Source organism: Ipomoea triloba, chromosome 5, assembly GCF_003576645.1.
Source record: "Ipomoea triloba cultivar NCNSP0323 chromosome 5, ASM357664v1".
In the NCBI taxonomy this organism is placed as follows: Eukaryota; Viridiplantae; Streptophyta; class Magnoliopsida; order Solanales; family Convolvulaceae; genus Ipomoea; species Ipomoea triloba.
Genome location: NC_044920.1, coordinates 29,243,567 through 29,270,280, shown reverse-complemented (window position 1 = coordinate 29,270,280; position 26,714 = coordinate 29,243,567). Strand labels below are relative to the sequence as shown.

The window sequence follows — 26,714 nt, the reverse complement described above, 5'->3', positions numbered from 1 at the left end:
CCCCCCCCCACTTTGTAGCAGGACATAAAAGTTGTCAATGTAAAGGGATATATTAGTGTCATCATCTGTTGGTAAAAATGATCCGGTGTAATTGGTGCGATTTCATTTTTTAAGCATTCGTAGTTCATCTTAGATGTTTCTGAGATAGCTGTCCAGTTTGTTTCAATGCGCACTTTTTTGCAATTGTTTTCTACTGTGTTAGAGCTTGTTTGGCACAGTGCAAATGTATTCTTAGAAAAGAAGTGTCGAGCCCCAAGCCTGCACCTCCTTTTGATTGTGTTTTTTTTTTGGATTTGATGAGTACTGTTGGAACTAGGAATTTGTTTGTCACTTTTCTTGTGATGAAGAAAAACACTAACAGAATCTTCTTCTTTTTTTTTTGAAACCACACTAACAAAATCTTAGAAAAGTAGACAAATTTAGATCCAACAACTTAAAAAAATGTTATTCTGAGCTATTAAAAAACACAAACAAGCAGACAAAAATTAGGATTTAAATCCCTCAAAACCATATAACCAAACACCTGTAGCGATTAATCAATTTCAATAATTGAATTGAGCTCGTGTGTGAGGCTGCAAAAATGAAATTAAGTAGTAGTAGGGTAGGGCCTTGAAGAAGTTGTGCCAGAAACCATTTTCGCAAATCCCAAATCCTTCTCAGGTCTCATTCCACCTACCACCCTTCCACTCCTACCCACCTAAAAGCTTAAAACTCCCACAATGCTTAATCCTCATTTCCACCTTAATCGCGACGTTTCTTTCTCTCTCTATGGCGTCTTCCTGTTTTTGCCCACCCAATCCCGCCTTCTCCGTTTCCACCTCCGCACACTCCCACCGCAAAGCCACCCTACGTCACTTCGCCGTGCGCCTCCCTGCACGGCGTCGTTTGGAGTCAAATGCTCCCAACCGACTAAAGGTGTTTGCAACCTCCTCCGCGATTCCCGTGATGGATCAGTCTCCTCAGAGTAAAGCATCTTCTCATGTTCCCGCCATTGTTGAGGTTGATTTAGGTAACCGGAGCTACCCGATTTACATCGGCTCTGGACTTCTTAATCAGCCTCAGCTTCTTCAGAGGTAACTCTTTTACTTTTCTGTTTCTCTGATTGGATTTTAGTTAATCAATCTAGAGCTCTGTTTTATTTTTTAATTACTCTAGTTTGATTCTCAGTATGTCTAAGTGTTTGTTTATTTGTTTGTTTCCTTCACGATGTAGCTAGTTTTTATCATCAATTTTAGGATCATAATCTTTTCCTGCTTTATTACATTACAGGCATATTCATGGCAAGAAAGTTCTTATAGTCACAAATACTACAGTAGCTCCATTATATCTGGACAAAACTATCAGTGCTTTAACAGATGGAAATCCTAATGTTAGTGTTGAAACTGTGATCTTACCAGATGGAGAGAAATTTAAGAACATGGTTGGTATCTCCAGGCCTTGATATATGAATTTCAAGAGAAAAATAAAATAAAAACTGCTGTGATTATGATTTCATTGGTGCTTTTGCAGGAAACTCTCATGAAAGTTTTTGATAAAGCTATTGAATCACGATTGGACCGACGGTGTACATTTGTTGCTCTGGGAGGTGGAGTTATTGGTGATATGTGTGGATATGCTGCGGCTTCTTATCTCCGGGGAGTTAATTTTATTCAGATTCCTACGACTGTTATGGCACAGGTACAATGAGTTTCCCTATTTTGAATCTAACTAATTGTATATGAGGCTAGCAACTGGGGAAGTGTATTGTCTATGATGCCTAACAATTTTTATTTTGTATTCTTTCTGTTCCTTTAGGTAGACTCTTCTGTTGGAGGGAAAACTGGAATTAACCACCCTCTTGGCAAAAATATGATCGGTGCCTTCTACCAACCTCAATGTGTGCTTGTAGACACGGACACCCTGAATACACTGCCAGACCGAGAACTAGCATCTGGCCTTGCTGAAGTTATAAAATATGGACTTATTAGAGATGCTGAGTTTTTTGAGTGGCAAGAGAACAATATGTCAGCATTGCTAGCAAGGTGAGTTTAGTGATTTTTTGTATATGATTTCTCGATTCTGTTTTCCTCTTGCAAGCACTTCATTAGTCATCAAATAGTTACCAATTCTTTATAAAGTAGCAAGTCGAATCAACAATCTTCTTGAAAACATGCGATTTCTCGTCTCTATGAGCATTAAATTGCATTTTTCAGGCATAAAATAGGATATGGTGATCTCTTTTATATTGTAATGATGATGATGATGTCTTGATGATATATCATAATGTATTGTCTAATTGAAACATTGCCCGTATCCATAAGAAATTTTGTTGTTGCAGGGACCCTGAAGCATTTGCTTATGCCATAAAGCGTTCCTGTGAAAACAAGGCAGAGGTTGTGTCCTTGGATGAGAAAGAGAGTGGATTGAGGGCCACTTTGAACTTGGGTCACACATTTGGCCATGTAAGTTCTTGGCATTCTTGTGGTGATACTCTCGCTTGTTGGAAAGAGGGACTTCCTATACTATTACGCTTCCAAATTGATTTCATTTTTGCTGTTTATTATTTACTATATATGGTGTATGAGTTTAGTTTGATGTAGTCATCTCCCATGGTATGATGCTCATTTCTTTCCAAATATGAAATGAAATGTGATGATTGCCTGAAAAGCTGCACTATTATATCCTTGGTTGGAAGATTAGCACTTTACTAATTTACTTTATTTCCGACCAGAAAATTAAAGTTGAAACTTGTAGTAGCTTTAGCAATAATTATAATTCCTACATTTTTTGCAGGCAATAGAGACTGGTTTTGGCTATGGAGAGTGGCTGCATGGAGAAGCTGTTGCAGCTGGAACGGTATTATTATTTGTTTCATTTACTCTATTTATGTTTTGTAGTTGAGTTTATATTATCTGCTGCATGTGATCCAACCCCAAATCACAAAAGGGAAAAGGAAACAGAAAAAAATGTATTTGTGAAATTGGCATATATATTTCATTTCATTCTTAGATCATAGCTCATGAAAACTAAGTGGTTAGTTATTTCAGGTAATGGCTGTTGATATGTCACGCCGCCTTGGATGGATTGATGATTCACTGGTACACAGGGTGGATAAGATCCTTCAACAGACAAAGCTACCAACTGCGCCTCCAAAAACCATGACCGTCGAGATGTTCAAGTCCATCATGGCGGTAAGAATTAATTAAACTGTTTGGCCGCCACTGTTATTAATAATATATATGGAGTAATTATAATCTCAAGCTTATGTAATTAAAATGGGTGGCAGGTTGATAAGAAAGTGGCTGATGGGAAGCTCAGACTCNAGTTATTTCAGGTAATGGCTGTTGATATGTCACGCCGCCTTGGATGGATTGATGATTCACTGGTACACAGGGTGGATAAGATCCTTCAACAGACAAAGCTACCAACTGCGCCTCCAAAAACCATGACCGTCGAGATGTTCAAGTCCATCATGGCGGTAAGAATTAATTAAACTGTTTGGCCGCCACTGTTATTAATAATATATATGGAGTAATTATAATCTCAAGCTTATGTAATTAAAATGGGTGGCAGGTTGATAAGAAAGTGGCTGATGGGAAGCTCAGACTCATCCTTTTGAAAGGTCCTCTGGGCAATTGTGTATTCACAGGTGACTACGATAAAAAAGCATTAGACCAAACACTCCATGCCTTTTGTAAATCTTAATCAAATTGTGACATTTTTTGGTTGTAGCAGCAGGTAACAAGTTAGTTACTCTTTGTTTTTTGCATGATGTTCTTTGTCTTGTATATTAATACAGTTATGTTGACAATTTTGTTCCCTACTAAGTTGCTTTTTTGTTCCGTACTCAAGTTTATTTCAAACAAATGCTCTTTTCTCCCTATTTGGTAGCCATATATGTTTCCATATTTGTATTGAGTTACCATCCCTCAAGTTTATTTCAAACAAATGCTCTTTTCTCCCTATTTGGTAGCCATATATGTTTCCATATTTGTATTGAGTTACCATCCCAGCCCCACACGGCATCTGCTATTCCTTTTGATGACATCTTGAGTTTCCATGAGATTATTCCAAAATCCAAACAAATGAGGGATTGTGTCGTTTCCTGACCTCCAGAAGGGAAGAGTTTGGTAAACATTATGCTTTCGTGATTTCTTCTAGTTGAAAGCTATTCAGATCCGCACAACTGAAGCAAAGAGTCCCAAAGGAAAGCCTTCTGAGGGCATGCGTTATTCAGCAATGTCTTCAGTCCACTTACTTGTAGCTTCCTTTCAAACTCAATCCCCAGTGACTCCACTTGTATTTGCTTAAGAAAAACAGAAAAGGTAAAGTTTCTGATCAAAACTTTTTACCAAAAAAAAAAAAAAGCAAATCCTAATATAGAATGGAGGCAGTTACCTTCGTAAGCCACATAATATAAGTAGCAGCATATGTTGCCTGAGCTTGATAGTCATCGAAGTGACTATCAATTATTGTTGCACATGAATTGAAAAGTTGTAATTCATTATCAATGAACCGGTCAATTTCGTATGCGCTGCTACTAGCAAAATGCTTTAGCCAACATGATGCAAGGAAGCGACGGTGAAGCCACAAAGCCTATCAGGCAAATACAAACATTACAGTTATTCATTCATGATCATAGACTCTGAGAGACTCTGAGTGCAGCAAGCTTCTTTTCAAAGAAATGTTTTTTTTTTGCGGTCCATTTGCCATATATTATTAGCTTCAGTCCAAACTTTCACGACTAACTAGACATTATAGTCTTTTACATGGTGACCTATTGCTAGTTTGCTACCTTACACATCAAAGTAAATATCTCAAGGTAATAAAAGACTGATCAAATCATACCTCTCTACCCACATAGAGCTTTATCAACTTCTCATCCCAATCAAGCTCATCCTGATAATTTCAAAACCCAAAGTTAGAAAAATACAGTTCAAAGGTTAAAATAAATTAGCAAGGTATTGATTGGAGTACAGTATGTTGCCCAAAGTATAAAAGGGTTAATCTATGTATCACACAGCATTTACCAAGAGTATTTGGTTCATTAGACTTTATATGATTGGGTCCTAAAGTTAGCAACAGCTAGTGCCTTAATAAGATTGGAAGTAAAGAAGGCCAGTTTATCTTCTTTATCAGTCACATTGTGCTTTTAGCTAGCCGTCCTTTTTTTCTTCTTCTTTTGAGACCAAAATGTAGTTAAGATAAAAAAAAAAATGGAGAAAAGACAACAAAAAACAGAGAAGGATACATCTATTCGTAAATTTTTTATTGAAGTTGACAAAAGAGGCAATTTTTTGGGGCAATGCCATTTATATTCAATAGAATATAACTCTGTTTACATTTTACAACACTAACCCCTAAGGGAAAAAAGCATGACTGTGGAAGAAAAAGTGTATATAAGCTCTCAATTTCTAGGAAAGCAGTACATAAAATTTTATAGAGAAACTTTAATCATTTAGTCTGTAGGGTACCTTCCACATCTCATCAAGTTCTTCGCCAGAAAATCCATTTTGATCTTTGTTCAGGAAAGCTTCTAATATCCCGAGCATTAACCTCTGCCATTCAGCAAAAACACTGTTACAAGCTTTCAGCGCGCGCACACACACATACACGAACTAAAAAGAGAGTTTTCAGTACATTTGTTTAACACACCTCAAACAAATTAACAAAAGGCAAATGACCACTAAGGGCTTATTTTCTATTTCAACTTGGCTTAAGCCTGAGGAACTTATGCTGGACTTTATGCTTGAGGTGTTGATTTCTTTCAGTACATACATTTAACATCAATTGTGATGAGAGAACTAGTGTGCTGAAGTAGTTTTGGCACATGAAACAGCTGATGGTGCAGTGGTGATGCAGGAATGAAGCAATTTAAATCCTACTCAATTGGCCAAAATTGACAAAGCAAAGGATGATGAAACGAGTCTAGAGAATTTCCATTGATAAATTAAGGACACGCTCATCTTTCAAGCTAAACACTAGCTCAACTTAATGGAGTCTTACTATATGACTAGTGCAGGAATGCTATTTGAAGTTTCAAAGTAAAAATCCCCTCTTGGGGGTTGGCGGGTTGAACATGCACCCTGCCATATACCAATAGAATTGATATAATGCGTGAATCCTTATTAAACGGGAGATAATTACAATATAAATATTGCCAATATGCACTCTCCTATTCAAACTGACAATATAAATATTAACAGTTCAATGCAATAAAAGATTTTACTATGCACCCCTATTCAAAATGGTATTATAAATTTTCTGTGAAGAACATTTTAGAGGCATCTGAGCATATATAATATCTATTTAAAGCAGAAGAGTTCAAATAGTCACTAAATATATAGCTTATGCTAATGTTCTGGATGTTGTGGTGAATGATCAGGAAATACTCACAGTGCGATAATGAAAGCAGGAGTTATCAGCAACATTAAGTACAGCCCACTCTCGAGACTTGTTCAACTCATGGAACATCTGGAGAAAATTATGGGCACTTAATACCTGAATGGTATTATTTGACACAGAAGTATAATTGCTAACTTACATCTCCTACTTTCCAAGAAGTAAAAGGTTATTGAATAAAGCAAAGCACGTCTTCAGGCATATAAACTTTTGACTTACTTGTCCTACTGGCATGTATGCTACTAACCAGCAACGATGATTCCATGCACGGTAGTTCATTTTTGATCTCTGAAACAGAACATAGAACATGAGTCACTTTCTTTCAAGAAAGAACAAAAAGCCAACAAAACAACTAGTATTAGATCAAGGAAGGCATGCATCTAACACCCCTAAACTAATATGCATCTAATTTACCCCAGTTTATATCTAACATAAAACCTCAGCTAGTTTTTTAACAAACTCAGATTCTCTGTCCACTATCTCTTGAAGATTTGAACACTTTCCAGCAATCATCTTGATCACCCACCTCCTATCATTAGTTAGCATTTATAAGAATCATAAATTGAAATATTATAATATAACTGACAGTTACAAATGGGATAGAAACAGAGGCCAGAAGTAAGATGTTTAATCTCACTACAAGAGAGAAGCATATCAAGAATTAGCAGATCACCAATGATTTTATTCTTTCTTGTCCTATATTCTCTATGGACAAATTTGCATCTAATAGTATCACCTTTCCTTACAAAGATTTGAAGCAGTATGTTACCTGTGACTCCATGCTCGTTCACTTTTAGGTGAATATGAGAGAACAAGATCTGACAAAACTAGTTCTTCCATGAACATTGAGTACTCCTGCTGCTCTGAAAGAAGTAGCTTCCTGCATGTTTGGAATTTAATAAAGTGGCATAAAGAAGGAGAAGAAATGAAGAGAGATAATCTTCAGCATTCTAATTGTAGCAGCAAAAGCAACAGAAAACGGGGAAGAAAGCATATCAGTACATCTAAAGGATTTGTAAAAACCAATATTTTTTATAAAAGAAGAGGAATATGAGAGATGCACAATGACAAAAAAATAAATAAATAAATAAATAAATGCCACTTAAACATTCAAAGAAACTAACCTGAAATTCCATGCAGTACCAAAATCACAGCATAGAAGCAAAATTGTTTTGCTATGCTTCATCACTTCTTTTTCAAGAATAGTAAGAGAAGGTGAGGGGCACTTTGGCACATTGCCCTCACCACATTCATCTTTAACTTTGGTGTGCATCTTATACTGTCTCAGTGAATCCATGAATACATGCTTAGCTGCTTTGTACAGTGGAAGGAGAGCTGTAGTTGAGATACCCAACTTATGGTCCCTGCTCCAAAGAACCTTACCAGAAATATTAGCATTGTCTGCTGATTGAGATATGGATTCAGCAGTCCAGGGAGTACAGCCAACTTCTTCATTCAGTACATCAAATTGAGAAGGATGGATAAATCCAATTTCATCACTGAATGCAAGAGATAAGAAAAAAAATGAAAGAATATAAGTTAAATGAAATGAAATACTTCTGTTAGAAGGCTCACTGGCCCTTGTCAAGGTACAATCACAAGCAATTAGGATACACTATATCAGCAAAGGAAAGTAGGAAACACATTTACATAAGCATTGATAGAATAAGCTGCCAAATAACTTTGAATCAATGTCATGCCCGATAAGGAGAAATTTCAGCACTGAATCTGTTATGAAGTTTAAGACAACCAGGAAATTTACAGAGATGCAGTTGCAGTAGTAAATGGCTCCATTGGTCCAATAATATGTTCTGAAATTTAATCAATTACTTTCATCACAAATCTTCACCATCGTGCAAAAAAAAAAAAAAAAAAAAAAACTAATAGCATTGTACCACCAATCCTTGTAAAAGCTTCAAACATCACACAAGAAAATAAAATCATTTAAGCGGATACAATTCAGAGCTAAAATATTCATAAAACTCCAATATAAATTCTCCAAAGTAGGTCATAAATTCTTTTGAAAAGTTAATCGATTATTTCACTTCAAATGCTTGCTCCATCTGAGCGAGGGAAGGTTCTGAAAGCTTACATCAACGGATCGGATTCCAATATATACTCCAGCTGGTTCAATAGATTCCATGCGATACTTTCGCTCATTGCCTTCAAACACACAGCGGAATCCGGCGAAAATGGCGCGATCTGATATAGAAGTAGGGGGGGAAAACGAGCTAAGTGCCTAAGTTGAACTTCAACCTAAAAGTTTAAGTTTAGCTTAAACTCGATCAAGTTTACAAATTTAAGTTCAAGTTCGATTATTTAACGAGTTGATTCCAACTTAATTTTGTAAAACAGTTTTACTAGTTTGTACCATATATACTATATAGAGAGGGGTATGAGATTAAATGAGAATAAGTTATTGGAATAAAATTAAAAATCAATCTCATTCTTTTATTAAATCAATTGGATGTATTATGTCATATTTAAAAAATGACGTGATATTTTTGTAATTATCATATTATGCAATTTTTTATTTTTTTTTTAAACATCATACTATGCAATCTAAAACACTAAAATATGCACTTCTCATAATTTATCAAGAATGTATATTTAGTTGTTACAAAATGCATATTTAATACTAACAAAGTACACTTTTAATACGAAGTAATAAAAAAAAATTACACTTGCGAAAATGTAGAATTGTAGGGTTTGTATTTTAAAGTTTATGAATGAGGTTTTTTTTTTTTTGGTTTGAACTTTATTGCTTAAGATTTAACATTTACGATTTAGATTTAAAATTTACCTTTCTCATTGATTTTTTAAAAGTTATTTAGGATTGTATATTTATTTGTCACAAGTGTATAGTATAGTGTTCTAAGTTGTAAAGTGAAGTTAACAATAATTACGAAAATTTCACCATATAAAAAATAATAATTTGATCCGTTCGATTTTTACAAATATAAGTCTGATATTGATTCTTAAATTTTCCTAAGGGTGTGTTCCCATTTGATAGAATTGTGTACTTTCAATCCCATATGTGTGCACTCTAGTATAAATTTGTGTGTGTATGGGGGCTAAGGTATGCGATACGTGTGCATTGCATTGTAGTGTTATGCGCATTACAGGGTTGTGTGTGTATATTAGTGCAATAATGCATACATTTAATCAAAGTGTATTGATTGTAGTGTATTTTGAATTTGGACATCGCGTACACTACTGATTTGTTAGCGTGCATGTCGTCGTTTATTTCAAGTCGTTGTATGTTGTTATTGTCTTTAGGTTTATATGTACACACATGTCCTATTGTGTGTGCACTTAAGCATTGACAAATATTTCTGATATCATAATATTCAGATATCATTTAGTCAATGTAAACATCGACAAATATTAACATTTAATACAATTATTTAAAAAAAAAAAAAAGGAGGAAAGTCTGTTAAAATAAAATGGAGTAAAAGATTAATTATGGTTTAATGATTTAGACCCACATACAAATAAGGCGAGAAAATCGTTCAAAAATTGGCAATCCATAAGAGTATAGTTTCGCCGGGGCTAAGTCGTCCGGTAATTCAGCTGCGAACGATTCAACGGCATTATTTTCCGGCGAGAAGGTTACGTAAGTATGTATATGCATATTCTGTGCTGAAGTATCTAGATCTCTCTCTCAATTCACTCTATGCTTTTCGCTCTCTTTCTTTTATCTACTCCTTCAGCAATTTCCCCATTTCTGTGCTCTCTTTTCCTTAATTTATGGAATTAGGGATTGCCGGATAGGATATCTATCTTGTTCACTTTCCACTGTGCTGTTTCGTGCATCGCAATGCAATTGGAGAGGTTGTAGACGGATATATATACATTTGTATACGTATTTACACGTATATTTTGATTCGAATTCAGGTCTTCTGAAGACGTAGAAGAAGATCTGAGGCCTTCACAATGAGCGCGTCCAGGTTTATCAAGTGTGTCACGGTGGGAGATGGTGCTGTTGGCAAGACTTGCCTCTTGATTTCCTACACCAGCAACACTTTCCCCACGGTTCGCCTTCCCGCGCACCCTCAACAAAAATGTTTTTTTAACACTTTCTTAAACATAATATCTTGATTCGAGTGGCTTATTTGAAAAGAACATATTTACTTTAATGAAACATAAGGAAATATGAGTATCATCTGATTGCTTAGCTTCAGATAATTGATTGTGGAGAAACATAGGTATACCTAATGCAGCTAGCTTTTGGAAATGATTTTAATATTATGTTGAATTTTATGAAAGTTGTGGATCTGTTATGCACCTATATGCTAAGTTACTGGTGCTCGAATATTTCGTTGTGGATTTTTTAGAGAATTTTTTTAAGTATTGCATGGGAAGGATTCCTAATTGGATGCCAAATTGTAATTTCATCTTTCATTATTGATGTGCTACAGGATTATGTTCCAACTGTATTTGACAATTTCAGTGCCAACGTGGTTGTCAATGGGGCTACTGTGAACCTTGGGTTGTGGGATACTGCTGGTAACTATTTGAAATGCAATGCTTTTGATTCTATTTGAATTTAGTCTTTATTCCTTTCAATGAAGCCCTATGTAATCTATAATTCCTAATATTTGTCAAACATGTAAAAGTAGATTATTTTATCTATAGTCCTGATAATTCAATTAAATAAGTTCTACCAGATGGGAACTCATGTGCCTATATCCTTAAACATTTATTTTATCTACAGACTTGTATTAGTTGTATATATTAATATGGACCTAAGTTTGTTATATATAAACAGGACAGGAGGATTATAACAGATTAAGACCACTGAGTTACCGTGGAGCTGATGTGTTCATTTTGGCATTTTCTCTCATTAGTAAGGCCAGCTATGAAAATGTTTCCAAAAAGGTGAAGAGTTAATTTCCATATAAAATTTTCTTTGTTCTTTTGTCTTGTTTGTTTTTGGCTGATGTAAAATTTATCTTCTGATGAATCTCTTGCCAGTGGATCCCTGAGTTGAAACATTATGCACCTGGTGTCCCAATAGTTCTTGTTGGAACAAAACTTGGTGAGGAATACGTTCTGCATGTAATTTATGGGTTTTAGATATTTTCTGTTTCAGATGTTAAGTGCATAAACCACTTCAGTTTAACTAGCTTGGTAGAGAAATTTGATCATGCCTCAGAGAAAGCTTTTCCTATTTTCCCTGTTTTATTTCTTACTGCTAGTGTCTACTAATACTCTAGTATATGTATATCTATTTCACTGTACTTGATGGATCCAGCCTTGCTCCATGTATTGGTTTGATTGTGTGTGAATTTTTTTTAATTAGTTCACTATATTTGCTATTAGCTGGCAGCATCTCTGGCCTGAAATGAAGAATTGAATGCTTCTTATTGTTTATCATCTTACTCTATTGTACTCAGATCTTCGAGATGATAAGCAGTTCTTTGTAGACCATCCTGGTGCTGTGCCAATAACTTCTGCTCAGGTAAGGGTCGGGATTTCTTTTTCCTTCTAAATTGTATAGAATGGAGGAGAGTTGATGTACAGTCTTGCCCTTTAAATGTTTTTTTATTTGGCTTCCGTGTGAAGGGGGAGGAACTGAGGAAATTGATTGATGCGCCTGCCTACATTGAATGTAGTTCAAAGTCACAGCAGGTTTGTATCTTTTAGCATCGTATTTTCAGCGAAGATGTTGTTATGGATTATCATTGTAGTAGTGACACGGGTATTTGTTGTTACAGAATGTGAAATCTGTGTTTGATGCTGCCATTAAAGTTGTGCTGGCGCCACCCAAGGCGAAGGGGAAAAAGAAGGGGGGAAAAGCTCAGAAGGGGTGCTCCATTTTGTGAATGACATAAATAGTTGCAGGGATTCCACTTACTACTGCCATTCTCTTTGTATCCCTCCATTTTCCATTTCTCTTTCCTTTTGTTTCATCGGAAGATGGATCGGAGGTCCTCTCGTCGCATGTCAGATGACGCTACTAATGATCCTAAGTGTCAGGGTGGCTGCTGAGTGCTGCTGGCTAGGCTTATCCATGTTGCCTCTTGTAGGCCACTCAATTGTGCCCCCTCCATTTTGATTTGCTTTATGATTTAATGACACACAAAAACATTTAGGGAAACAAAACAAATATGCCCGCAGCGATGTTGCCTTTTATATTTGTTGCTTTCTATCCTCAATTTGTCAAGTTCATTTTATAGTCAATTTGTAGGTGGTTGCTTATCTGAACTTTTTAGCTAAATGCTTCATTAACCTTATTCATCACCAATCTCTATTGTTCTGTTCTTTTATTCTCCTTGATTGATGGAGCAAACATTTTTTTTGGGATTTTGATTTTAGACCAAGTTCAACTCAATACATTGGATAAGTATATTATGGGTAATAAAATCTTATCTAACATGATACAACATGACTTTAAACAATGTTTTTATTATGAAAAATAACCATCATTAAACAATTTTTTATTATAAAAAATAACTACGGAGTATCATTTTTTTTTTTACATATATGACACCAGAAACTTCTAAGGTCACCGCCCCACCGAGGAATGTGAATTGAATTTTAAGAGTTGGACACAAATAATTGAAACAACTACAGGAAATAAAGCATGGTAATGAATGAATTAATTTTAAGGGTTGGACACAAATACAGAGTATTTGAAACAACTACATTAGTAACGGTTAATTTGTACCATTACATAACTTATTTGTAATGATTTAAAGTTTTAAATAGATTTAAATTCAATAAGTTATTCACAAGTTTTAAATAAATCAGTTGTTAACCATAACTTGTGTTTATTGAACTTACTAAATTTTAAATAAGTTGTTAACCAACTTGTGTTTATTGAACTTACTTAAATTTGTGTTGGTGATGGTTAGTTTGTAACTACACACAAAATCAATTCCTTTACAAATTACATAATCGTTAATCCATGAACCGTTGTCTCTTTTTTACAACTTTTCAGTATCATGGGGTGAAAGCTGTGTACTAGTTGAGTTTCGAGTTAGGTTGATGAAAATATTTTACAAAATGTGCACATTAAATAAATCCGGAATAATTGTTAACCTTCTAAAAATTTCTAGAGAGAATGCCCTTTATAGAAAGAACATCAATTAATCGTTTCCCTTTTCGTAACACAATTTATACCATCATCACAATCAGAGTGTACATTGCAAAACTTTGTACTATATTTTTATGTCAGAATATCAGAGTTCCAAGTCTAATCTTTAAAAGAAGAAAAAAGGAAAAAAAAGGTAGAGAAGAACCTAATACAATGTTTAACACCTTCCCTAGGGAAATTTAATGAAGTATACAGAACCTTACAAAAAAATCAGGAATTCTTGACACTCACTCGTATACAACGCCAAAGACGTGTTGAGATGCTGCTGCATTGATTCATTTTGTCATTGAATAACACGACCTATCTCCACCGTTGCAGTAGAAGAACAGCACTTATCTGATCCAAAAGTGCGCATTGTGGATGGAGATCAAACAATCTAAATTACGACTTGATTGCCTCATATTTCTCACCAACAGCTCCGCCTTTATCCTTCTGGAACTGGATATATCGCAGTGTGCTTGCAAAGAAAGCATCTGCAGCCGGATCTGATGTTGTATTGTCACTATGCATTTCGGTTGTAATTAGTTCAATCAGGCTCTGGATTGAAGCCACAGTAATCTCTGAAACCCCCTTCTCAAAGAAATACAGATACCTAATATCGAACATGTATGGATAACCCCACTTCAGTCATCAATCATTTGGAAATTATAAAAAGTTATTAACCATAAATAAAGAATCTATTCGCATACTTGTTCAGAATTTCTATGAAAAGTATGACTGATCCACTGCTGCCTCGGGTTGCATTGGACATTTGTTGAGCAGCATTTGCAATCCGTAAGGCACGCTTCAAGCAAAGCAAGACCCTAGGGTAAAGGGAACATGATAATCTCTCTCAGAAATTGGACCAAAAAAAAAGGTTCAGATTCACCAAACAAAAGGTGAGAGGTCTCTATAAATAATAACAACAATTTACTCCCATGAACCAATACATTCCAGTCCACAGGGCTAATAAGTATAATACTCAGGTACAGAACATTTACTAAGTTTCCAGTTTGGACATCAAAAAATTAATACTCGAGTCTTATATGGAAGGTTACCCACCTCTCTCCATCCTTGATGTTATCCTGATCTTCGACCCAGAAGAGATGCGAACAAGCATAGACAGCTCTACACTGATCAGGTTTCTTCAAAAGCTTTGCAGAATACTAGGTAGTTGGAAAATAAGAGGTAAGATGCCCTGAGTTTCTAATACATTATACACTAAAGCTTGAAAATTCACAAGAAATATAAAATCATTACCCCAGTGGCCTTATGCGTTAATGCATCCCTGTTCTCAACACCAAACACATGCATTCTCTGAAGAGTCCCTATTATTAAGTGTATAGCAGTCACCTGAGCTCTAGAGTCCTATCAAAATATCCAAATTCAAATTTAACTGCACATAAAAATCCAAACAAACACCAGGAATAAAGGAAAAAAAAGAAGCAACTAAATAGAACACAATAAATTGCTAATTACCGAAATTTCTTCTTCATATAATATATACGCTTGGGTAAAAAATTCATAGGCCACAGGTTCTAGATCACAGTCATTGGCAGCCTGAGATCATACAGGAAATGAAAATTGCAGGTCAAGAGAAGTAGTCATTTAGTCTTCCACAAGCTTAAAGGTTAAAGTCAAATTCTAACCTCAGCACACTGCAAATACAACCGCAGTGCTAGTTCAGCCGCAGGAACATTTGACAGGACTTCAATTGTCTGAAACGAAATAGAAACGATACTCCAGAATTTTAAGAGCTTAAAAGTATATGGACATATATAATAGCATTGCAGCATTGATATAGATATTAAATTGAATTAAGAACAGGGGGAAATGCTCTACATAAAAAATTTTGAACAGATAATGGCGAAGTGTATGATTTTAATACTAACTATTAAAGCTCCAATCAGCCGAATACCTGATTTAACATCTGAAATATTTTCTTTGGTGTAGCAGACACCTCCTCGTCAGCACCATTATCATCTTGACTTTGCAATTGCCGAACCAACTTGATTAGCAGCAACAAGAAAAGGTCAAGTTTTCAACATCAATGACAAACATCTCTTCTTTTTATTTGGGGAGGTATGGGTGTGTGCATCCTTTGTAAGTTACTGCAGTCTAGGATTACCAATATCCTTCGGCTATTATTTGTTCTCCATGTTACAAAGTATTATTTAGATAAGCAGGGAGCATAACCACATACAAATGTTTAACCTCAACATTTTTTGGAAGACCATTTGCTATAACAGTAAAACCATCTTTTCAAATATTTGGAGTGCATTTCTTCTTGAAAATGAGCAAATGTAAATCCGTGGTGAAAGTATATAGCCCATTCTTTTATGTATAAAATAATGAAATTCACAGGGTTAGTTCCATTCATCATGGAATACTAGAATAGGGATAAAAAAACAGAGCCAAACCTTCAGTGCATTAAAAACAAGGGGAGGGACAGTGAAGGGAATTCTCTTTGGTCCTCCAGTCAAAATATGCTTCTTCACAGTGCAAATGATCTGGCAACCCAACCAACAAAGTGTCAAAAATGTAAAGCTGTCATGTTATTTATTTGTTAAAAAGTTTATCAATTTCTTGTTTTTAATGCATTATACAAGCGATCTTAACATGACATATATTACAGAGTATCAGATCCTAATCAATCATAAAAGTAACTCTTGCAAAAAATAAAAATAAAAATTGCACCTGCAGTATATACTATATACAGAATACACACACATAATGTGAGAGAGAGATCTTATCACCTCTAACATTTTTTCTGGATCATCATTGTGGAGCATCTGAATAAGTCTTGCAACAGAATTTTGCTCCTCTTGAAAATCTTCCTCGTCAAGCTGAAATATTTCAGGCAAAAAATTAAGGCACATATGATATCTCCAATAATTCATTTTAGATATTAAATGATTGGTGAGTGAAAAGAAACTTGAATCACCTCATCATGAAGAGTCTCGTCTAAATCTCTAATAAGCCCTTTCATTAATCCAAAAAGTGCTTCAACCTTGCAACAACAATAATTTCAAGTCATAAAGGAGCATACATCAAAGTAGTTCTTTCTTTATTTTTAATTATTCATAGAATCATACCTTTTCAGCAGTTGAAATGCAAGTCTTGTTTTTCATAATATTTTGAACTATGATATTAGCCATCTCTTTGTTTGTTGCATCATCAAGGTACTCCATAACACAAGGATAATTAGAAAGCTTTAGCGCAGTATCTATATCCTTGTACTTTTCCAATGGAGCACTGAGAAGGGCAACAATCTGTTTTGTTGCTTTGGTATCCTTAAGCTTCCCTTTTCCTGAAAGTTTCTTCTCACAGGCACCCTGTGAGTGAGAAATGAATCCGATTAGTACATATTTTACACTAGCAATATATATATATATATATATATAATATATATATATATAGGGCAACAATCTTTGATATATACCCATATCAAAGAGCCTAAACCAAGATGTTACTAAAGTAGGTATTTCATTTAGTTATTAAAATAACAAGCAGCTAACATACCAGTATTTGATCCACATAGTCAAGTCGATCAGGGTGGACATGAAGAGTGAATGTCAAAAGAGACGCATATAAAGTCACAACTGCAGCAATAGGCATGTCATCTTGTGCCTCTATCACCTGCATAAAAAGAAAGTCTAAGCTACTCAAAGAAAGCACTCTAATCTACACTGTATCCTTCATTTAGTGAAGAAGTGTAAATACTGGTCACTGTCATTGTGACTAAACAAATGAAATCATAATAGTTATAGTATTACTAAATTGACTAGGAAACTAAGGAATTCCCAATCTAATTTCCCTATCATGTACGCTCATAAAGAATAATTACCCCTAACAATTGCATTCTCTGAATAATTAAGTTTTATTATTCATAACTTAGTCTCCCTCTCTCTCTCTCTCTCTCTCTCTCATTTTTTCCTTTGTTAAGAAAAGATATTTTACCTAACTTGAAGTGAAAAGCGGATACCAGAATTGCAATACATAAATAATGATCAGTCAAAAGCATCGGTTCAATCAGTGATCAATAAAGCAAAGGTATTAAAATATCCATGGCCTTAAATTAGCAGGATATGTGCAATGTCATCTTTATTTTCAGACAAATAGTATTCAGGGTTTGAACCCATGAATTAGTGGTGTAAATATAGTAAGTACTTGGCCACTAAACCAAAGTACCAAACTTAACAGTTATGAAGGCATAGGTGAGCCAAAAAACAAAAATGAGAATAATCATAGAGCAAATGATGAAGCATAGAGTGTGCCAAGATCATCTAAGGTGGAAAATAAACACATTGTCCATTGCTTGAATGATTGCAATGTTATTATATTTGTATATCAGGTATAACTAATCAAACATAAAGAACTTTTCTGACTTGCAGCTTTCAAATGTGTGATTATTCAGGCCTAGCAGGTATGACATAACCAACTTCCAGCATATAACAGAAGATAGCTTCCCGTGAAATTCCTTTCCCAACTAGGAAACTATATTCTTAATTAAAGCAACCTTTAAACCTCGTACTGGCTTTGCAAGTCTTAAACAGAAGCACTGAAAGAAAGATAATGAAGTTTATTTAATTTACATTTTCCCTTCTTCAAGGGTATTTTGTTTAATCGGGGTCCAGAATGAGTTGATATTTCTACTTCATCACTTCCAAAATAGAGAAAGTGAAATGTCCATGCAAATATGAAAAAGATTTTCCTAAAACTTTTACCTGCATTGACAATAAATTTTAAGATATATCCTTGCAGCACATCAAGTAGATTTACCTTGCCAATGGCATTGTTGAGTTTTGCAAAAGCTTCCACTCGGAAAAACTCAGGTAAGACCTGTGGATGAATCAATTTAGTTTAAGCATGTTTTAATATCTTACTCCTGAAGCCTTTTTGAAACAACTTACTTCTGCACTAGAAGCAGCATAATTTGAGAGCCTTTCCATCAGGCCAGAAAGCACTGTCTTAATGTCGACCAACGGCTGGAGATACAAATGAGATTCAGAGATAGTTTCATGTCATTCAGAGGGAAATTGTAAATATTGATATCACAAGTGGATAAGCACCATGGCCAAACATCATAACACGTAGAAAACGCATTGTTAATTTTTCATTATCTTGAATCATGTGTTTACTTACGTAAGGTCTGACAGCTCCACTTGATGTCCTTACAATTATTTCACTTTAAATACAACTTTATTGCATGAACCATCAACGAAAAGATGTTTATTCATCATACAGCCACTACAGAAGGAAAATACAGTTTACCTGAAGCTGGGGGCAAGCTCCCAATAATGTTTCAAGAGTTTGTAAGTGATACTCATCGGGGAAGACTTGAATTATGCAATCCATCAAATAGCATTGGGCAAGTTCATCTTTACAGTTGACAACCTATGGGAAAGAATCAAGATGGATTTTCCACCATAATTTGGTTAGGTTGTTATTATTTTATGTTTTTATAGAAGTAAAACAAAACGAAAGACTAAATTTTACCTGCTCCAAGACTCTAGGAAGCACAATTTCTTTATACATGTCAAGGTCAACACCCTCAATCTGACCAAGAACATGTAGGTTCTTGCCAACCTAACAAAACAGAGTAAAGCCTTGCATAAGTGCACTGTTGTATTGATTAATGGAACTAATATACAATTCAAAGTTACTTCTTACAAGATCACGAAGCTCACTTCTTTCCTTTTCTCGCTTCTCCTTATCCCTAGCTGGACCCTGCAGATTAGAAAGCATATAGTTGCAAGACTCAATCTATGAATAGATCAAAGACCATAGCCATTTAGAAACTTAAAACACCGGCATGGACCAAAAGTCATGACCAGATGACATGTGAACCATGTGGTGTCATGCATGTCAAACTATGAGAACAGTAAAGAGCATCCCCAGAAGTTTAAACCAACCTGATGTTGCATGCGAACCCAAAGTTTGTTCATTTCTGTGAAATTTTGAAGCACAAACTCTACAGCATCCATGACAGTGTCTGCATCCCTGCAGGAAAATGGTATTTAAGTGTCTCCCAAAAGATACACTCGTGCATGTAAATGATTTGAACACAACTTGTAACTATGGACAAACTGAGAAAAGAGTCAAAGACAAATAATGTACACATCTTAGCTTTTTTCCATTAGAAAGGTGAAGCTTCCAGATCTGACATGATAATTTTCTATTTAGAGCAGCTTATTGCAATCCAATATTCCAATAGAAAAGATTTGTAATCATGTTGTATCTGGAAGCTGCCACAGTTATTTAACCCTAACTAACAGAGGTTTCTGCACTGATCTAACTCAATGCTCTTAGACATCTTTCAGTAATCTACCATAGTTAAAAGTTCTGTCAATCCAAAAAAAAAGGGGAAATGATTTAAAAGTGAGAATGCAATTATGTTGATCAATATTTTATCCACCAACTCCTCTCCAAAATGTTCTAAGGAAAAACTTAAAGAAATGCAATACAAAGTGAGCCGATAGATGCTCTTACCCTTCATACTCGGATCCAAGATCAGGCAATTTATCCCTACTGACTTGAGAAAGGTAACTCCTTAGGAAGAGTCCACGTAATGGATGTTGTATACCACGGCACATTTCAACAAGATCTTTAAGAATGTCTTTGGCAGGAGCTTCCTTTGATTTGATGTAAACGGACCCAACTGTGCAAAGTAAATACCTAAGCAGAAAAGAGTTGGCAGCTTAGAAAATTTTATGCATCTAGTATATCAGTGGGACTCAACTTCATTTCCTAGTCTTCAGTGGAGGAGAACATTTCGGAGTCATCAGTTAATTAAGACTTGTACTCAACTTTGCCAAAATACATCTCTTTTGTAGAACTCAAACTTAAAGAATTAACAATATAAACTTCCTAGGAGAAGCCAAAAAATTTACTGATGATTGAAAGCCTCAAGCCCTCAGCATGAAAAAATCTAACCGGATTTCAGTTTTAAAGTTACTGATGAAAGAGTTCAGAGTTGCAATGCAAAAATTAGAGTTTCAACGTCTAAGTGACACTGCAGGAAGACAATAACTGAATGCATTTGTTGATTGCAACTCACAATCTAGGCAAAATGTTTCCAGCATGCTGGACAAGCTCATACAACTCGACAATGGAACACCCGCGCGTCGTTTCCTCCCTGAAGAAAATCTCCAGCTTCCGCAATTCATCAAAAGCTCTCATATCTAAACCAAGCTCAAATTCATCAGAACTTCCATATTTGAAATTGAAGAACAACAACTAAGATCAAATTGATCACTAAAGCAATAAGCACTAATTAGATCAGTCAGCAAGCATACACAGTTCGTAGTATTTGTGCGGCGAGAGTTTCGAAGTTCGAAGCTCCGACAGCATCTGAGCCGAATACTTCAATGCATCCTTCAGATTGTTGGAATCCTGGAAGCAAATCGCCAAAATTAGGTCTTAAAAAGTAAATTCAGGATATAGGAATCCTGAGGCGTGTAATTTGGGGTAGGGAAAGTACGAGAGCGCGATGCATGTAGAAGGCGTTCTGTTGAAGGCCCGTAATCCCGGCGGCGAGCCATTTCTCTTCGTCTTCTACCCCGCCGGTGATCATCGTACTACTGGTCTTCTTCTTCTCCACAGTTATGAATTTGGGTTTTGCACCTTTTCGCTTTTGTTTTGGTTCTTGACTTCGGCTGATTTGGAGTTACCACTGTAGTCTGCAATTACCGGTCGGGTCAGGAGTACCATTCCGGATCGGACTCTAATGGAGGAACCCCACCCATTTTTATTTTTTAACTACTCTTATCTCCTTATTGAAAAAATTTACCGCAACATTTTCTAATTTGTAACAATTCGTAATTAAGTATCAATGTTTTTTAATATTTGTTACAATTTTAAATTTTTAGTCAATTTTTAAAAATATGATCCAAAAAATTTCATTCAACTTGAATTAACGTACATATATGTCGTATATGTAATAAAAATAATTGTTTTACAAAAAGGGTGATCGAGTGGAGTTCAATTCTTGTCAATATAAGAGTGAGCATCATTATATCGACCTGAATAACTCGTCTAAACCGAAATCTGAAATGCAAGGTAAAAAAAAGGGTATTTGAACTGATTCGTAAATATGACGGATATAAATTTTCAAATTGGGTGGGTAAATAGATGATTCAATCTATCCAAATAACCGAGCAAATATACATTGTTGTGATTTGTGAATATATCATACCCATACGACATCGTATTATATATATATAACCTTTCGTAGGTATTGTTATCTTTGCGTATTGAAATGAAAGGACCACTCGATTCATGGAGGAGTCTTACATTACCAACATTTTAGTATAAGTACGTAATTATCGTGGAGGATATGATGCAATTATAAATCAATAACTTCTTTTTATCTTTTTTTTTTTTAAAGCAAACCAAAGAAATGAATTAGTGGAGAAGGTGAAAAATGCACGAAGGGGACCAACAAGGCAACAATCATATTCACTTAAAGAATCAAGCTTAAATAAGACGAGTAAAGATGTTATTCAATTTACACACATATTCACTTCGTTATAGATAAATTTAACACATCTTCAATTTACACATATATTCATTTCGCATTAGATAAATTTAACAAAATACAAATATCTTGTCGAGAAAAGAATAAATTTCACTAGATTAATTATCCTTCAAGACTTCAAGTGGAGCATATTTTGGGAAGAAAACCTGACATGGTTAAATTTTGATGATATATACATTGGTCCATATATTGTGCTGCTCTCCCATGCGATCGTGCGGACATATCAAAACCATAGAATGAACTGAGATCAAACAGATGAAAATCAATAAAGAAAAAAAAACACTAACAATTTTGTAATTTTGTGCACCTTGTATTTTTCAGTAGTGCACTAAATGTTGGTGTTGGTGTGTGGTGCAATTATGGGTGCTCTAGGCATACAAAATGAATGCAATATGGTGGATAATTCATTAGACCTTTCATGTATACAAAATGAAAAATACTCTCTTGGAGATACCCCAAGCCTCGCACCATTTTGTTGTACCCCACTAACAGAAGTGAAATTGCTAAAAATAAATAAAGAAGAAAAAACAAGTTTGAATTTTTATACCATATGATGCGGGGGGTTTGGCTTGCTTAATCTTCTTGAGCTGAACCTTAGTATCCATAAACAACTGCATCCTCTGAAGCTCCAAATCCTTGGCGAATTCCATCCTCTGCTTCTCAAACTCTATCATTTGCCACTGCTGCATCCCCTCAACCCTCTCGTAACCCAGTTCTGCATGACAGACATGTGAATTTGACTGCTAAAACCATATAAATGTAAACAGAAACCTCAATCTGATGAAGAATGAATCATCCAGTCACTAGATGCAAACTACAATAAAAATTCCAGTCAGAATGTACAGATATTGTTGTATAAGAACGGATAAGAAAATAGGTACTAAAATAAAATGCAAGCTTACCTTCTATTTCCGATGTTTTTAGTTGGCTATGTACTTGGAGAGCTGGAGTGTAGATAAAACATTTGACCTAGGCTTCTGAAACAACAGAGAAATCCTCATTTGAGCTCCACTCATCCAATCCTTTAGCACTCATTTCTGAGCAAATGATCTGGGCCTCCTTCGACTTCCCTTCAGCCTTAAGTCCAGAGATCAGCTCGGTACAGATACTGATGACTGGTAGAAAACCATTCTCAAACATTTCTCTATACCAGATGTATGCTCCATCAAAGTCTTTGAGCTTGCAATGCCCGCTAATCAATGTGTCATAAGTGTTAGAATTAGGAACAATTCCTCTAGCCTTCATGGTGTCAACAAGGTCCCGTGCTTCTTGACACTCACCCTTCTTCAAGTGGCCCATAATCAAGCTATTGCAGGTCATCTTGTCAGCTTGAATCCCTAGCTCTTCCATCTTATTGCACAGAGCAAATGATTTTCCAACCTCTCCATGAAGTGCATAACAATAAATTAGCTCATTGTATACAACTCTGTCAGGAGACAGATTCATCTGATACATTTCTTGGACAATTCTCTCTACTAGCATCAGCCCACATTCTTCCTTTTTGCATGCACTGATTAAGGGATGATACGTGCGTAAGGTAGGTCTAACACCAGAAGTTTTCATCTGCTCATACCATTCTAAACACTTGTTGGTCTCCCCGGCATCTGAATAACCAGAGATCAGACAATTATATGTGATGACATCAGGAGTTAAACCACTTTTCGGAATCTCTCGAGTTAATTCCTCAGCTTCACTTACCCGGCCCTTTTTACAGAGTCCATTTATTAATGAATTGTAAGTTACAATCGTGGGTGCAATGTCACTCCCAACCATCTCATTCAAAATCCGGAAAGCATCTTTAAAATTTGCCCTGGTGCAATGACCATCTATGACCATATTATATATTTGAGCATTTGGCTTAACCCCTCTACCAATCATATCATTCACTATCACTTCTGCCTCAAGAAGCCTACCATCCTTGCACAAACAATTTATTAGTGAACCGTATGTTACTACGTTGGGCTTCAACCCACTATTTTCCATTTCCTCAAGAATCTCAAAACACCTGTCGAATTGATGACTACTCCCATAACCATTTATTAAGAAGTTGTATGTCTGCACTGTTGGAGAAACTTGCCTCTCGGCCATCATCCTAAACCATCTCTCTGCCTCTTCCATCTTGCCCAATTTACAAATCGTATTGATTAATGTGTTAAATGTGGAACAGCTTGGCTTAAATCCAAAACTTTCCATTTCTTCAAGAGTTGAAACTACCTTCTCCATGTTGCCTTCCTTGCAATAGCCATTAACAATGATGCTAAATATCACCTCTGTTGGGGTATATCCATTTTGCATCAGCTTGTTCAAAATCTGCTCAGCTATGTCCATTTTCCCATTCTTGCACATCCCATTCAACAAAATGCTGATAGTATACTCGTTAATTCGAACCCCTTTCTTCACTACTTCTTCAAACAATGCCATAGAAGAATCAATATCAGCACACCTCAAGTGCCCATCAAAGAGTATACTAGACGTAAATCCATCCGGAACAAATCCACAAGTCTTCATTTCCTCCAAGACCTTGTTAACTTCCTCCATCCTCCCCATCTTACAAAGCCCACTAAGCAAAGTGTTAAATGTGATCTCATTCGGCTTTACATTTTCATTCCTCATCTTTTCCCTCACATTAAAAGCCTCTTCCAAGTTCCCAACTTTACAGTACCCATCAATGAGAATATTAAAAGTCACCTTAGTCGGTGTCACTCTTCTCTCAAGCATTTCATCAAACAGCTTCCGGGCTTCACTGACCCTCCTCTCTTTACACAATCCCCCCATAACCACATTGTAAACAAAGGCATCCATACGCAACCCAGACTTTCTCATGAAATCCATCAATTGGAGAGCCCTTCTCAAGTCCCCCAACTTCACAGCTGATTGTATAGCTATACTATAGCAATTGCTATCAATCTGCATATTGGCATTCACCGCATCCGAAAACACTTCGAGGGCCTTTCTGTACTGTCTTGAACTGTTCAGCATTTCAAGAAACACTTTGATACCAGACAAAGTAGGGAACTTACCATCTTTTCTCATCAATGAATATAGCTCACTTGCTTTATCAAGAAGCTTGGAGTCAACATAGACGGAGAAAAGCATGTCAACAAAGAGGGGCTTCATCGGTGAAGATACGGGGGCGCAGAAGGAACAGTAAAGCTTGGAGACAGAGTTCGATTGGGCAAGATTGGCAATGTAACTCTTCGCACTATCGCTCCGGTTCTGTTGCAGGAGGATTCGGAGCTTCCGCAGCTCTTCTTGGAGATTTTTGTTGGCAGAATGGGCAGTGGTGGAGGGGTTGCCTTCATTTTGGGAGCTGGTGGAGGGTGGCACGCAGGAGCAGATTAACCTGCTGCTACAGGTGAGACGGCTGCTGAGGAGCTTGGTAGCAGGGGTGGATCTAGAAATTTTCCTGAGTGGGGGCAAAGTTCAATGAATTAAAAAATGTTCATGACAAAATATCAAACACATAATATGATTCAAATATAAAATACATTATAAATTACGATACAATGTTTATCACTAATCAATCCTGCTACATTACATTTACTAATTCAAACTTCAAGCAGTGGACTAATAACATATTGAAATTTGAAATTTTGGAATCAATAGCATACAACATACTGGAATAGTGGACTAATCATTAAACCAATAAACCATATGGATTGTGGAGTACTTAATTTACAGATAATATACACAGAATATACACAGAATATACACAAAATACAGACAATTTACACAGAATAATTTTTGGGGGGGCTATATGTATATATACAGCATACTGATACCGGAATAGGACTAATAATTAAACCAAAAAATCATATGGATCATGGAGTACTTAATTTACATACAATATACACATAAATGACAGAATACAGACAATATACACAAAATAATTTTTTTGGGGATGTATGTATATATACAGCATACTGATAAATCATATGGATTATGGAATACTGAATTTACAGACAATATACACAGAATACATTTAAAATAAAATAATAATAATAAAAAAGGTTGAAGATGGAAGATTTAGGGAATTAGGGCTAACTAATCTAGAGAATAAGGTTGAAGAGGTTCTAACCTGAGCATTTGCAAGTTGTTGCCGACTTGGCGGTCACGGGAGTGGAATCCAGAGCTTTGCTATCAAGTCCCGAATGGCCGGCCACGCTAAAATTGATTGCAACTCTGCGAGCAGCGCCGGCCGAGACCGAGACGAAGAGGCGATTCGCAGTGTCGCCTGAAACAGTGTCGAGAAGTGAAGACAACGGCTGGCCGCTGGCTAGTGACGGCAATGTTTTCGGATGCGACTCAGTTTGATTGCGTTAGTGAACTTAAGAAACCAAATTGGACTGTTACGACTAATGAAATATGGGCTTATGTGGGGTTATAAGATTTTTTTAAACCCAATTTTTATGATTTTGTCGTATTTACAAGTTATATAAATTATATATATACTCTATCTGTCATATACTCATATATCTTACATAGTTACATGTTGATTTATTATTCATTGATTAATCTAGCTATTTGTATTCATTGATTTTTTTAAACCCAATTTTTATGATTTTTTTGTATTTCGGACTTGGTTCGTGTTTGATTAATGATATGATGCTTTTGTTTTCAAAAAAAAAAAAAAAAATCTAGCTATTTTTTACTTTTAATTTTTGTATTTATAAATAGCAACTATCAGTTTATATTTACAATAGTCTGCATTGG

At 35.7% G+C, this 26,714-nt stretch overlaps 6 protein-coding genes across 10 annotated transcripts in view; 3 read left to right on the top strand and 3 right to left on the bottom strand.

The window, feature by feature from the left end:
• LOC116019702 overlaps positions 1-256 on the top strand; it is a 2,457-nt gene extending 2,201 nt beyond the window's left edge. Inside the window, exon 4 of one of the 2 annotated variants that reach the window (XM_031259999.1) lies at positions 3-256. The gene's annotated coding sequence lies outside the window, so the exon portion shown is untranslated. The remainder of the gene's footprint in view (positions 1-2) is intronic. The other variant, XM_031259998.1, reaches the window with a different exon arrangement.
• A 242-nt stretch (positions 257-498) lies between these two features.
• LOC116019700 (3-dehydroquinate synthase, chloroplastic-like) lies at positions 499-3,830 on the top strand. The gene is made up of 8 exons (XM_031259995.1): positions 499-1,073; positions 1,270-1,420; positions 1,510-1,677; positions 1,795-2,021; positions 2,318-2,441; positions 2,773-2,835; positions 3,027-3,170; positions 3,553-3,830. Exons 1-8 carry the CDS (start codon positions 769-771, stop codon positions 3,682-3,684), a joined length of 1,314 nt encoding a protein of 437 aa, XP_031115855.1. The 5' UTR covers positions 499-768; the 3' UTR covers positions 3,685-3,830.
• A 1-nt stretch (position 3,831) lies between these two features.
• On the bottom strand, positions 3,832-8,665 carry LOC116019701 (protein prenyltransferase alpha subunit repeat-containing protein 1-like). 2 transcript variants are annotated; one of them, XM_031259996.1, is made up of 10 exons: positions 8,474-8,665; positions 7,506-7,880; positions 7,151-7,261; positions 6,820-6,910; positions 6,601-6,669; positions 6,376-6,453; positions 5,454-5,537; positions 4,828-4,878; positions 4,378-4,575; positions 3,832-4,285 (listed from the first exon to the last, which is right to left on the bottom strand). In XM_031259996.1, the coding sequence occupies exons 1-10, from the start codon at positions 8,539-8,541 to the stop codon at positions 4,148-4,150; spliced, it is 1,263 nt and encodes a 420-aa protein (XP_031115856.1). In that variant the 5' UTR covers positions 8,542-8,665; the 3' UTR covers positions 3,832-4,147. The 2 variants fall into 2 exon arrangements, with proteins under 2 accessions (XP_031115856.1, XP_031115857.1); XM_031259997.1 differs by lacking the exon at positions 6,376-6,453.
• A 1,199-nt stretch (positions 8,666-9,864) lies between these two features.
• LOC116021262 (rac-like GTP-binding protein RHO1) lies at positions 9,865-12,631 on the top strand. 2 transcript variants are annotated; one of them, XM_031261888.1, is made up of 8 exons: positions 9,865-10,001; positions 10,279-10,416; positions 10,803-10,890; positions 11,153-11,262; positions 11,359-11,422; positions 11,781-11,845; positions 11,950-12,015; positions 12,102-12,631. In XM_031261888.1, exons 2-8 carry the CDS (start codon positions 10,318-10,320, stop codon positions 12,207-12,209), a joined length of 600 nt encoding a protein of 199 aa, XP_031117748.1. In that variant the 5' UTR covers positions 9,865-10,001; positions 10,279-10,317; the 3' UTR covers positions 12,210-12,631. The 2 variants fall into 2 exon arrangements, with proteins under 2 accessions (XP_031117748.1, XP_031117749.1); XM_031261889.1 differs by having other exon boundaries at positions 9,871-9,997.
• Positions 12,632-13,488: 857 nt separating this feature from the next.
• On the bottom strand, positions 13,489-21,106 carry LOC116019940 (vacuolar protein sorting-associated protein 35A-like). The gene is made up of 22 exons (XM_031260338.1): positions 20,946-21,106; positions 20,761-20,857; positions 20,523-20,646; positions 19,955-20,140; positions 19,378-19,465; positions 19,136-19,192; positions 18,962-19,051; positions 18,737-18,859; positions 18,376-18,450; positions 18,245-18,304; positions 16,985-17,101; positions 16,558-16,797; positions 16,407-16,472; positions 16,219-16,308; positions 15,883-15,972; positions 15,381-15,470; positions 15,112-15,180; positions 14,942-15,022; positions 14,723-14,830; positions 14,525-14,628; positions 14,173-14,286; positions 13,489-14,075 (listed from the first exon to the last, which is right to left on the bottom strand). Exons 1-22 carry the CDS (start codon positions 21,036-21,038, stop codon positions 13,865-13,867), a joined length of 2,373 nt encoding a protein of 790 aa, XP_031116198.1. The 5' UTR covers positions 21,039-21,106; the 3' UTR covers positions 13,489-13,864.
• An 815-nt stretch (positions 21,107-21,921) lies between these two features.
• On the bottom strand, positions 21,922-26,328 carry LOC116019891 (pentatricopeptide repeat-containing protein At5g12100, mitochondrial-like). Of its 2 annotated transcripts, none has more exons than XM_031260256.1 (4): positions 26,080-26,328; positions 22,904-25,407; positions 22,549-22,815; positions 21,922-22,242 (listed from the first exon to the last, which is right to left on the bottom strand). In XM_031260256.1, exons 1-2 carry the CDS (start codon positions 26,085-26,087, stop codon positions 22,971-22,973), a joined length of 2,445 nt encoding a protein of 814 aa, XP_031116116.1. In that variant the 5' UTR covers positions 26,088-26,328; the 3' UTR covers positions 21,922-22,242; positions 22,549-22,815; positions 22,904-22,970. The 2 variants fall into 2 exon arrangements, with proteins under 2 accessions (XP_031116116.1, XP_031116118.1); XM_031260258.1 differs by having other exon boundaries at positions 22,549-22,716.
• Positions 26,329-26,714: the final 386 nt, after the last annotated feature.

Bases quoted from the DNA above. Each gene is read 5' to 3' on its own strand.
- LOC116019700 (XM_031259995.1), top strand. From the start codon at position 769: ATGGCGTCTTCCTGTTTTTGCCCACCCAATCCCGCCTTCTCCGTTTCC. The intron at 2,442-2,772 runs GTAAGTTCTTGG...CATTTTTTGCAG, and splicing joins TGGGTCACACATTTGGCCAT to GCAATAGAGACTGGTTTTGG. The intron at 2,836-3,026 runs GTATTATTATTT...TAGTTATTTCAG, and splicing joins AAGCTGTTGCAGCTGGAACG to GTAATGGCTGTTGATATGTC.
- LOC116019701 (XM_031259996.1), bottom strand. From the start codon at position 8,541: ATGAGCGAAAGTATCGCATGGAATCTATTGAACCAGCTGGAGTATATA. The intron at 7,262-7,505 runs GTTAGTTTCTTT...CCAAACATGCAG, and splicing joins GGTACTGCATGGAATTTCAG to GAAGCTACTTCTTTCAGAGC. The intron at 4,286-4,377 runs GTAACTGCCTCC...GTTTTTCTTAAG, and splicing joins ATATTATGTGGCTTACGAAG to CAAATACAAGTGGAGTCACT.
- LOC116021262 (XM_031261888.1), top strand. From the start codon at position 10,318: ATGAGCGCGTCCAGGTTTATCAAGTGTGTCACGGTGGGAGATGGTGCT. The intron at 11,423-11,780 runs GTGAGGAATACG...TATTGTACTCAG, and splicing joins TCTTGTTGGAACAAAACTTG to ATCTTCGAGATGATAAGCAG. The intron at 12,016-12,101 runs GTTTGTATCTTT...TTGTTGTTACAG, and splicing joins GTAGTTCAAAGTCACAGCAG to AATGTGAAATCTGTGTTTGA.
- LOC116019940 (XM_031260338.1), bottom strand. From the start codon at position 21,038: ATGATCACCGGCGGGGTAGAAGACGAAGAGAAATGGCTCGCCGCCGGG. The intron at 18,860-18,961 runs GTAAAATTTAGT...TCTTTCCCATAG, and splicing joins TTCCTAGAGTCTTGGAGCAG to GTTGTCAACTGTAAAGATGA. The intron at 16,473-16,557 runs GTATGATTCTAT...TGTTGTTGCAAG, and splicing joins GCATTTCAACTGCTGAAAAG to GTTGAAGCACTTTTTGGATT.